The sequence below is a fragment of the Sebastes umbrosus genome, chromosome 19 (assembly GCF_015220745.1).
Source record: "Sebastes umbrosus isolate fSebUmb1 chromosome 19, fSebUmb1.pri, whole genome shotgun sequence".
Taxonomy (NCBI): domain Eukaryota; kingdom Metazoa; phylum Chordata; class Actinopteri; order Perciformes; family Sebastidae; genus Sebastes; species Sebastes umbrosus.
The window spans coordinates 2,335,294-2,346,179 of record NC_051287.1 but is presented as its reverse complement, the minus strand read 5'-3'; the positions used below and the strand labels follow the sequence as shown (position 1 = coordinate 2,346,179).

Sequence of the window (10,886 nt, the reverse complement as noted above, 5' to 3'; positions counted from 1 at the left end):
TATACTATATTAATTATTGATAATTATTGATGCACTAATGTGTTCATCACTGCTGGTTGAAGGTGTAGCGTTTAGTGCACTGTGACCTTGCTTCGCGTTTTGTCCCGCCCACCTCTCGCTCTCCGTAGTTGTCAGTGGACCGTTGCTGTGTGCTGTAGTTAGCTGCTCCTCCTACTGCTGCTCCTCCTCCCGCCGCTCCTCCTCCTGCTCCTCCTCCCGCCGCTCCTCCTCAGGACGGATGGAAGAAGATGTCTGAGCTCTTCTTGTGTTAGCATTAAGACGTCTTTAAACATGTCTCTGAACGGAGGAGGAAGCAGAGGGTTCTACTTCAACACCGTCCTGTCTCTGGCCCGGTCTCTGGCGGCTCACCGGACGGCTCCGTTAGAGAAGGTAACTCCCGTTAACCGGTAATACGCGGCCGTTAAAACGATACCTGTCAACACAGAGAGGAGAGAGTCTGACATTAGAGGTCTTTAACTCAGCTCCTCTACCGCTATAGTGTTAGTTATTAACGTAGAAACACAGGAAACATGTAGGTCAGGCTGATAATGTATGAATTAGGTTGTTATTTAGAGATTTAATGGCGATTCAGGAGCATTTAACTGACTAACGGCAGCTAGCTGTTATGAACCTACAGCTAGCTAATCTGCTGCTAGATTAAAGACTTGACATGTGATAGCATGGATATCTCTCTTTCCTTTGGAATTAATATTAAATAATTATATTATATATATATATATATAAATATATATAATTATTATTATAATATATATATAAGATATATTATATATATTATTATAATATATTATATATATATATAATCATTATTATATATATATTATTATAATAATATATATATAATATAATGATTATTATAATATATATAATTTATTATTATAATATATATTATTATAATATCTATATATAATTTATATATATATATATATAATTTATATATTTTTATATATTTATATATATATATCTATATATATATATATAGATATATATATCTATATATATGTATATATAATAGCTGTCATTCATACAGGGTGGTACAGGAACAGGAAGGATTTATTATTGTTATTATACAACACAGGATTGCACAATGAAATGTATAATAATTATATTATATATATAATATAATTATATTATATATATAATATTATTATTATTATTTACATAAACATAATATTATTGTTATGTATATAATATAATAATTAGTATTATATATATATAATAGCTGTCATTCATACAGGGTGGTACAGGAACAGGAAGGATTTATTATTGTTATTATACAACACTGGATTGCACAATGAAATGTATAATAATTATATATATATGTGTAATATAATTATTATTATATACATATACATAATATTATTATTATTATTATTATGTATATAATATAATAATTAGTATTATATATATAATAGCTGTCATTCATACAGGGTGGTACAGGAACAGGAAGGATTTATTATTGTTATTATACAACACAGAATTGCACAGTTAAATGTCGTTGTGGCAGATATTCTCAGTATCTTCCTTTTAAATCTCTTCTTAAGACTCACTTTTCTCTTTTTATCTTTCTTTTTTCTTAATTGATGGTATATTGTTTATAACTATTTATATTATTTTATGTGTTTAGATCTTAAGTTCTGGATGTTAATTGCTTTTATCATGCTTTTATTGCAAAGCATGATACAATTAATTTGTAACTTTATTTTTGAAAGGTGCCATATACATTAAATAATTACATAAAATTATGATATTCAAAATATTTGAATTAGAATAGAACAGAAACAATAAAGTAGGCAATAACAAACTATTTAAAAGTAGCACTAAAGGAAGAAATAAAAAGGAATATATACAGTTCTGTATAACACTGAAGCAATCAGTGCTAAATAGAAATGTATTGCATATTGATGTAGAGTGGATCGATGTATCTATGAACTAATTGCAGCGTTTTCGAGTGACATAGTCAAGTTGTTGATGTGTCTGACAGGAGAAATCAATAGTAAATGAGAACAGTTTTAACTAGGAGACACACAACAACAAGTCCCAGCTTGACTGTGTGTCAGTTACTTTTTCCTAATTTCATTACTCCAAATTGGTCTGGGATTTTGCGCCACTAATGTACAACTACTTTAATCTTTATTTAACCAGGCAAGTCAGTTTACAATGGCGGCCTGGCAAAAGGCAAAGCCTCTTGAGGGAAGGGGGTAAAAAGAAATATCAAAAGTTAAAAAAGACAGCACTGGCATACACGACAAGCATTACATATGACAACAAGCATTACTTAAAAGAAAATGCAGACAGGCACACAATCAACAGACAGTACCAGACAAACAGTATAGTAGACAATACAACAACCGAACAAGTAGCAAGTAGTAAAGACAAACAATCACAACAAACTTAACATTTAACAGCAAGAAGATATGCAGACTACACAAGCTTCAGGCAGTAGCAGACAAACAGCTTTACTATGTGGTCTTGTTGCCCTGAGTCAAAATCTAGTTGTAACACCTTTAATGGTGCACTTCCCTAAATTAAAGATGTGTTTTGTTACAGATCACCTGAGCCCAGGTAGTATTCCAGTACCAGAAGTACTAGTTGGTTTCTGAGTATTGTGAAGGGGAAACTATTGAACACGTGTTTGTAGATTGTTTTAATGCTACTTTTGCTCACTTTTAACAATCCCAGTTTTTCGGCAGATGAAATTAATTTAATTAGCAAAATATTATATCCATTAAATGATATGGCTTAAAAGAATACCCTCCTTTTATACTTTTAAAGATACTGATTTTAAAACATATTTGACTACGATAAAAATTCTAAATTGCCAAAAACTATTCGATTATTTAGACATTTCAAATTTATTGTAATTGTTTAACAATGTTTTTATTCATCCTCTTTTCCTTTCCTTACATTTTATTTGTTGTAGAATTTTTTTTTTTTTTTTTTTTTTTTTTTTTAATGCTGTAAAATATATTAATAGATTTTTTTATAATGAAAAATCTGACTACTATGTTGAACTTTCTAAATAAAGTAGTGTATAAGTGTACATCATCTAAGTGTACTTTGTGCACTGTACTTGATGGGAACTTGGAGGCAACAAGGACACCAAACAGATTAATCTGGCCATAACAAAGAAGAAGTATATGCTCCATATTGTTTTCATGATTTAAATAAATAAGAAGTATGCACAAGTCATAACAGGCAGACTAAGGGATCACAAGAGGGAAGCAACTTTAAGTTCCACCCAGAAGATGTAATGATTTCATCTTGCAAAACATGTTAGATGAAGAAACTTTAACTTCAATGATCTCAGTGTTTAATGGTATTAAAATACTGCTGAGACTCAGGTTGTTGGAATAATGCGGTTGACTGTGTCACTCACTCAGGAGGTTTGGATTTGTGGTCATGAGATTATGGCGAGCCACAAGGCAGCTTCTGAATTACCTCAAACTTTGAAGTGATTAAAAAAATACACCCACTGAGATTCAAAATGGGAAATGTTTTTTGACTGAAACAGGAAGTATATCTTATGATGAAAGAGCTGTGGTGGCAAAAGTACAGTGAGCAGTCGACCCATTGTATTATTGTGTAAGTGAACTATGTCTTGCTTTTTATATGTGTGTGTAAGCTCTTTTGAAATGTGCTTGTCATAAAGATCTGTATAAGCGCACTTTAAAAAGTGTAGCTAGAAGCATAAACCATCTCTTTGACCTACAGTAGAGCTGCAACTACTCATTTTAATTATTGATTAATCTTCTGATTATTTTCTCGACAAATCACTGAATCATTTAGCCCATAAAATATCAGGAAACTGTGAAAAATTACTATTATAATCACTCAAAGAGACGTCTTCAAAGTGCTTGTTGTGTTTAGTCTACTCTATAACTAGGGCTGCACGATTATGGCCAAAAGGATGATAATGATTATTTTTGATCAATATTGAGATCACGATTATTTTTAAATTTTAGGAACAAAATATTTTTATTGCACTTTCACATTTAAATCAATTGCTTTCACTTCCATGTTGTGCTACATTCCTGCTAATGTACAGATCTTTGCATCAAAATAAGACTTAAAATAAGGTTCTTCTTCACCTGAATTCAGTGCATTTTAAGTAATATATTACTCTTCTACTCTGGACTGCAGCCGCAGCATTCAGGAAAGTTCTGCTGGTAGTTTAGTTTTCTTTGAGCGGAGCATTTTAAATGCTAATATCCCAGTCGATCATGTTCATTTAATTGTGGGAAGCCAAAATCGTGATCACAATTTATTTTCAATTTATCATGTAGCCCTATCTAAAACCACAAAAAGAATCAGTTAACTATCAAATATGAGAATGAACAGCATCGCCTGGCACCTGCAAGTGTTTGGCATTATCCAAATCGTTTAACCAATTGATCTTCAGTCAATCAACTAATTGATTTATTGACTAACCGTTTGACTCCAGGGGTCTGCTTCAGCCCATAGGCCTCATTGTTTGTGCATTAACCGCCTTTCAAAGTTCAAGGTTCATTTCACAATACAGGGTTGCACAATGAATCGCAAGTACGTTGTAGCCCCTTTATGCTATGCTACGCACATATGGAACATATATACAGAGTAAAAATATACACATATACACACAGAAAGTATGTACAGTATGTGCAATGTCAGTGTCGGTTACATTATAGTGCAAGACTTTAGTTTATAGTGGGAATGAGGTTAGAGCAGAAGGTTGTGTAATGTGGGTTGTGTTTCATACTCAAGAACATATTGTTGTATTTTAATGGCTTAAAATTGTTTGTGTGGTGGAAGTGTCCTTTTGGTTCAACTCCAACTTTCTCATTAAATTGTTCTATGTTTCTATAATCATATTTTTTCCTGTCTTGCCTGAGCACATTAGGTTGAGCTTTGGCATTCAACCAGCTGAACCCAAATCCACTTTTTTTGCATTTTTTTACTGTTTTGGCAACTAACAAACATAACAGAGTTAATCTATAGCGTTTGAAATCCAACAAATCTCATCCTTCAACAGTATTATTAGCTTAAAAGATCCCTTTGCATTGCGTATTGATTAAAACCTGTGTTTAAATGGTGTATAAATCCCTGTCACAGTTTAAGTCCGGCCCTTTAGCATTAGGCTAATTAATGCCAGAGGGCAGGTTTGGCTCGATTCCTGATGCTCATTTAGGCCAACGAAATCATTACCGCTAATGGAACTTAGACGTGAGTTATGTGTCTGTTAGAGCCCCGTGGGCAGGTATATTCTGTACTTTTAAAAGATTGTATCATCCGAATAGCTTATGCTTACAGCTCATCTTAATCAAAACAGCATCAGCTGTGACGAATGTGTTGTCCTCTCACAGGTCCAGAAGCTACAATGCATGTGTCCCGTGGACTTCAGAGGAGTCTTCCAGCTGGACGAGAGGAGGAGGGATGCTGTCATTGCACTGGGAATCTTTCTGGTGGAGTCAGACCTGCAGGTGAACACTGTTCCTGCTTACCTTTCCACTTCATAATACGTTTGTGCTTTTACATCATGCTCATACAGCAGTGGTAAACTGCAAACTGTGGTATACTTGTGTTGCAGCACAAAGATGCTATCGTCCCCTACCTTCTGGGGTTGCTTAAAGGGCTTCCTAAAGTTCAATGGATTGAAGAAAGCTCAGAACGCAAAGGAAGGGGTAACTATACACCTGGGATTTTGTCACAATATTAAATATACCATATGATATTCACTATAATTGTGTCTTAAGTATGGATGCCTGAATACAGTTTATGCTGCAGTCACATGGAATCAGACAGACGGTAGACGGTGAACCGGATATAATTTTAGTGGACGAGAGCAGGACGGTATAATTAGGTGAGGCCGGCAGAGAATACCGGCAACCAGGTTCTGAAATTAACACCCGCCACCCGCCAAATGTGGGTAAATTGTTGGCTTTGGTGGGTATCGAGAATCGGTTCCCATTAAGAGCCGGTTCCTAGTTCTCCAATTCCTTGTAATCGCATGCCCCTGTGAATATCGATTCCTCTCATTGATGCTTTCCGTCAGCATGCACAGTGACATAACGCCATACGCACGCTGCATCATGTTTCAGATACTATAGAGATATTGAGAGAAAGCTGCATTTTATAGCTACATGCATTACTAGAATAATTACATTAAATAGTAGATACTAAATAATTTTATGTAATATATTTTATTACATCACCATAGCAACATATTGTCATGATTCGTTTTGCCGTCCTGCATTTCTGTCGGACTGTTTGCTTGTGCCGTCCAGAAGGTGTTGTCCGTCTGCCTGATTCCATGTGAATGCAGCAGTAGGGTGTAGCGTTAGGCTGTTTTTTAATATGTGCTGAACTTCCTGTCTTGTAGAGACCCTTCCTGTCGCAGAGAACTTCACCTTTGGTCTTGTAACGCTCCTCTCAGACGTTGCCCAACGCGATGAGACCTTACGAGGACAGGTATGTATGTGGGTTTGTGTGTATTTTTGGTTGCTGATATTGTTCGTCCGAAACTCCTTCCAGTTGGGATTCCAGTGTAAAAGATGATGAGGGACAATCTCTGCAAATCTGTTCAAACAAAGAATTCTAAGATTTGTTTAAAGTAGACAAACTAGGTATGTAAGTTGGAGTATGTGATGATGTAACATGTTTGTCAGATCCTGGAGGCGGTCATGGACATCATGCAGATCCTGCAAGATATCTGCAAGAATCCAGAGGCTCATGATAAAGGTGCCGACATAACACACCTCCTCCTCCTTCCTTTGTATGTAACTTAGCCGCTCTGCGTATTCATATTTCTCTACCTTTTGTAACCCTTTTTTCTGTACAGAATACCTGTGCAGGTACACTGTGCCCACCCTGCTCGGTGTTGCCCGAGCGTTTGGCCGTTACAGCAACACCGATGAGCCATTACTGTCCAAGCTGTTCCCCCGACCGGTCGCTCCTATACCGCCTAATGCCGACGATAGCGATGCGACGCACCGGCGGTCCTTCAACGACTTCCGCTCCATCCTGCCGAGCTCTTTGCTCACGGTGTGTCAGGGAGACACTCTGAGACGTAAAGGCTCCAGTCAACAGGTAGAGATCATTTGGGAAATGAAAGTTGACAAATCTAACCTGTAAAAAGTGATATCTTTTCACATACACTTTTTTCTGTATTTACAGGCCAGTCCAGAGAGAGCCTGTCTGACCCCCATCTCACCTGCTGACCCCTCAGCTCAGTACTTTGAAGGTAGGAAACCGGGCAGAAGCAGATGAGGCTGTTGGGCTTTCAGGAATCAGTGTCTCTGAGAACATGCTTTAAAGGGATAGTTTGGATGTTTTGAAGAGGGGTTGTATGAAGTACTTCTCCATTAAGTACTTCTGCTTTCCGTCTCCAGGCTCGTACCTCCCTGATGGCAGCGCAGTGGACCCTGACTACTACTTCTCCACCATCAGCTCCAGCTTCTCCGTCTCCCCTCTTTTCACTGGAAGCAGCTCTGGAGAGTTTCACGTCCCTCTGGATATGCTCAGACAGCTCCTCCACATGGTTAGCATTCACAGCGGCAGAAGAGTAGATGCATTTCATTTAAGAGGAAAAATTAGATCACATGAAAATTCATTCACTTGTTTCTCTCAAATAGGTGGAACAGTTTGTCTCTGAGTCGTTTTTAAAATCACTGGATGACTCCCTGGCAGAACTTCTAGAGGTACAGTATGACTCTTAAATCACTGCAGATGTGTGTCTACTCTGTTTACTCTGTACTGGTTCATTGATATATTTCTGCTACTCTGTTGGTAGTTGAGTCCTGGTCTTCATCTGTACTACAAAACCTTCAGTGATCCTCTGTATGTAGCCATTTTTAAAATGCTGAGAGACACCCTGTACAATTTAAAAGGTAAAGAATCTTTCTTCAATTTATTCTGAAATTTAGCCAGAATATTTCTTCTTAAATATGACAATAAGTATTTTCTGTGCTCCCCAGACCTCCAGACAGACTTTGTGAAGGAGGTTCATGACTTTGTGCTGGAGCAGTTCAGCAGCAGCCAGTCGGAGCTGCAGAGGATCCTGCATGATGTGGAGTACCTCCAGAGTGAACTGAGCCCACTCAAACTGCGCTGCCAGGCCAACGCTGCCTGTGTGGACCTCATGGTGTGGGCTGTCACTGAGGAGCAAGGTGAGGAATCACTTCATTCAGACAGGAAGTCATCTGTCTTAGAGGTAATCTCTGCAAACGTTTTCTCTCTTCATCTCTTCACCAGGAGCTGAGAACCTTTGCACCAAACTGTCAGAGAAGCTGCAGTCCAAGACGTCCAGTAAAGTCATCATCGCTCACATGCCGCTGCTCATTTGCTGCTTACAGGTAACTGCTTGTTTTTTTATATCCACTTTCCTTCTTCTACGGATAAAAATGTGAGCTGAACTAAAAACTGACTGCGCAGGTTTAGAGTGGTTGGCTATGGCTGCACACTGTTAGCCCTGAAGCGCAGCTGAAAATAAAGGCACTTGCGACACGCATGACGTCACATCTGTTGTATTTTCCCGGAAAAAAACGGCCCTCATTCTTGACATTAAAAGCAGCCTACAGGCTGAGAGAGGAGACCCAGAAAGCTGCGGAAGGTCTGATTTTATAGGTTAGGTTACAACCTGTTCACACATTGGCAATAAAGATAAATTAAAAACATTTATACGTCTAAAAACGTACATACATTCTCTTTAATTTGTACCCACAAATCCACAAGTGTGTCTTCACTCTTCAGGGTTTGGGTCGTCTGTGTGAGCGCTTCCCCGTGGTTGCTCACTCTGTCACCACGTCACTGAGAGACTTCCTGGTGGTGCCGTCTCCTGTCCTGGTGAAGCTGTATAAATACCACAGCCAGTACTCTTCAGGTGACAGCACAACACTCAGCAGCTCCATCATTCACTAGCAGTGTTTTCTCCCCTTCAATGTTTTCTTACCAAATCCTTTTCTATTTCTATAAGGGGGTGGTGAGATAAAGATCCACGTGACCAACGAACATTCCCAGTCAACCCTCAGTTCCCATCCCAAACAGAAGAGCCTGCCCTCCATGTACGAACAGCTGCGGGACATCTCCATCGACAACATCTGCAGGTGAATTCACCCACGTACACGCTTGTTCAGCAGACTGTATGCACCAGGCCTGGAATTTTAAGAGGGTACAAAGGCAAAATGCCTGGGCAGCAAGGTCATCAAATAAAGCAATGATGCTGAATGATTTTATTTTAATACATAGTATAAGTATCTGTGAAATTAATACAAAATAATTTGTGTATATTTCACAAAATAATTTATTGGTATTTACGTTTCAGAATATAATAGAATATTTAATTGCACATTTTTTATCTGTTCAAAATGTACCTTAAAGGGAGATTTGTCAAGTATTTAATACTCTTATCAACATAGGAGTGGAAAAATATGCTGCTTTATGCAAATTTATGTACTGTATATATATTATTAGTCAGGTGGAATCACAAGCATTGACTAGAGTGGCTGCGCTCAGCTACGGCGGCATCGCAATCGGAACGCGGTGGCGCAGCTGCGCTCGGTGGGATCCAGGTGTAACATTTGTGTCAAACTATCGTCATAAATAGCCCGGCCACGGCCGTCATGTTCCCCGTGAGAGTCCTGCCCTGATATGCACACACACTGGTATGAACGCAGCCTTTACTCTCTCCCTCTGTCCTCAGGTGCCTGAAAGCCGGACTCACTATGGATAACGTCATTGTAGAAGCATTCCTCGCCAGCCTGTCTAACCGTCTCTACATCTATCAGGAAAATGATAAGTAAGCGTCGTATTATACTGACTTATGAGAATTAAAAGTCCTCGTTTGAGAGTGCATTTACAGATGTTCCCCTCTCTATCCCCCCCCCAGGGATGCTCACCTGATCCCAGACCACACCATCAGGGCTTTGGGTAGCATCGCCGTGGCCTTACGGGACACCCCCCGAGTAATGGAGCCCATCCTCCAGATCCTCCAGCAGAAGTTCTGCCAGCCTCCCTCCCAGCTTGACGTCCTCATCATAGACCAGCTGGGCTGCATGGTCATCACAGGCAATGTAAATATCTCTATTCATTATTTATTTAAAAAACTGTGTCCCTCGTTTTTTAACATATCTAACGTCATAACTTTCCTTTCACCTTAGCAATACATCTACCAGGAGGTGTGGAATTTATTCCAGCAGATCAGTGTGAAAGCCAGCTCCATGGTTTACTCCAACAAAGACTACAAGGACCACGGATACAGGTGAACGGCGTCTTAAAAAGCACAGTTACAGTCCTTTGGAGAATATGCTCCTCCTCATGTAGCCTGAGTATTATTCACTGTTTCTCATGAGAGTCTAGTAGATTAATGTTCCCTCTCCTGTGTGCAGACACTGTTCCTTGGCTGTGATAAATGCTCTGGGTAATATAGCAGCGAACCTCCAGGCTGAGCAGATGGTGGACGAGCTGCTGGTCAACCTGCTGGAGCTTTTTGTCCAGCTGGGATTAGAGGGGAAGAGAGCCAGTGAGAGATCCTCGGACAAAGGCCCAGCTCTCAAGGTATGACGCACACACACATATATACAAGCACAGCAGCAATCACGCTGCAGTGTTGGCACAAGGGGGGTGCTCCAAGAAATAAATAAAACACAAGGTAGTCCAGCAAAACAGTTGATCCTGACTCAACCTTTATAGCAGCGCAGTGCAGCCAATCGAAAGCATGCAAGCATCTAGAATATCTTATGTGAACATTAATTCTCAAAGTGCCACGATGCTAAATTATTATTATTATATAATTATTATATTATATTTATTATTAGAAGACCTCGGAGGAGATGATGTATACAGACTTCCTCAGTTAACCTCTCTTCTATTGTGTCCATGTCCTGGAAATGTGA

General features: G+C 38.8%; 1 protein-coding gene across 2 annotated transcripts in view; it reads left to right on the top strand.

The window, feature by feature from the left end:
- Positions 1–124: 124 nt before the first annotated feature.
- The window catches only part of pi4kaa (phosphatidylinositol 4-kinase, catalytic, alpha a), a 30,167-nt gene continuing 19,405 nt past the window's right edge, over positions 125–10,886 (top strand). The window contains exons 1-18 of one of the 2 annotated variants that reach the window (XM_037752376.1): positions 125–390; positions 5,361–5,477; positions 5,585–5,678; positions 6,377–6,465; positions 6,663–6,735; positions 6,836–7,083; positions 7,171–7,237; positions 7,386–7,534; positions 7,629–7,694; positions 7,787–7,883; positions 7,971–8,162; positions 8,248–8,348; positions 8,746–8,875; positions 8,969–9,098; positions 9,695–9,790; positions 9,881–10,064; positions 10,152–10,252; positions 10,380–10,548. In XM_037752376.1, coding sequence (XP_037608304.1) covers positions 292–390; positions 5,361–5,477; positions 5,585–5,678; positions 6,377–6,465; positions 6,663–6,735; positions 6,836–7,083; positions 7,171–7,237; positions 7,386–7,534; positions 7,629–7,694; positions 7,787–7,883; positions 7,971–8,162; positions 8,248–8,348; positions 8,746–8,875; positions 8,969–9,098; positions 9,695–9,790; positions 9,881–10,064; positions 10,152–10,252; positions 10,380–10,548 — 2,202 coding nt within the window. In that variant the 5' untranslated portion in view covers positions 125–291. The remainder of the gene's footprint in view (positions 391–5,360; positions 5,478–5,584; positions 5,679–6,376; positions 6,466–6,662; positions 6,736–6,835; positions 7,084–7,170; positions 7,238–7,385; positions 7,535–7,628; positions 7,695–7,786; positions 7,884–7,970; positions 8,163–8,247; positions 8,349–8,745; positions 8,876–8,968; positions 9,099–9,694; positions 9,791–9,880; positions 10,065–10,151; positions 10,253–10,379; positions 10,549–10,886) is intronic. The other variant, XM_037752377.1, reaches the window with a different exon arrangement.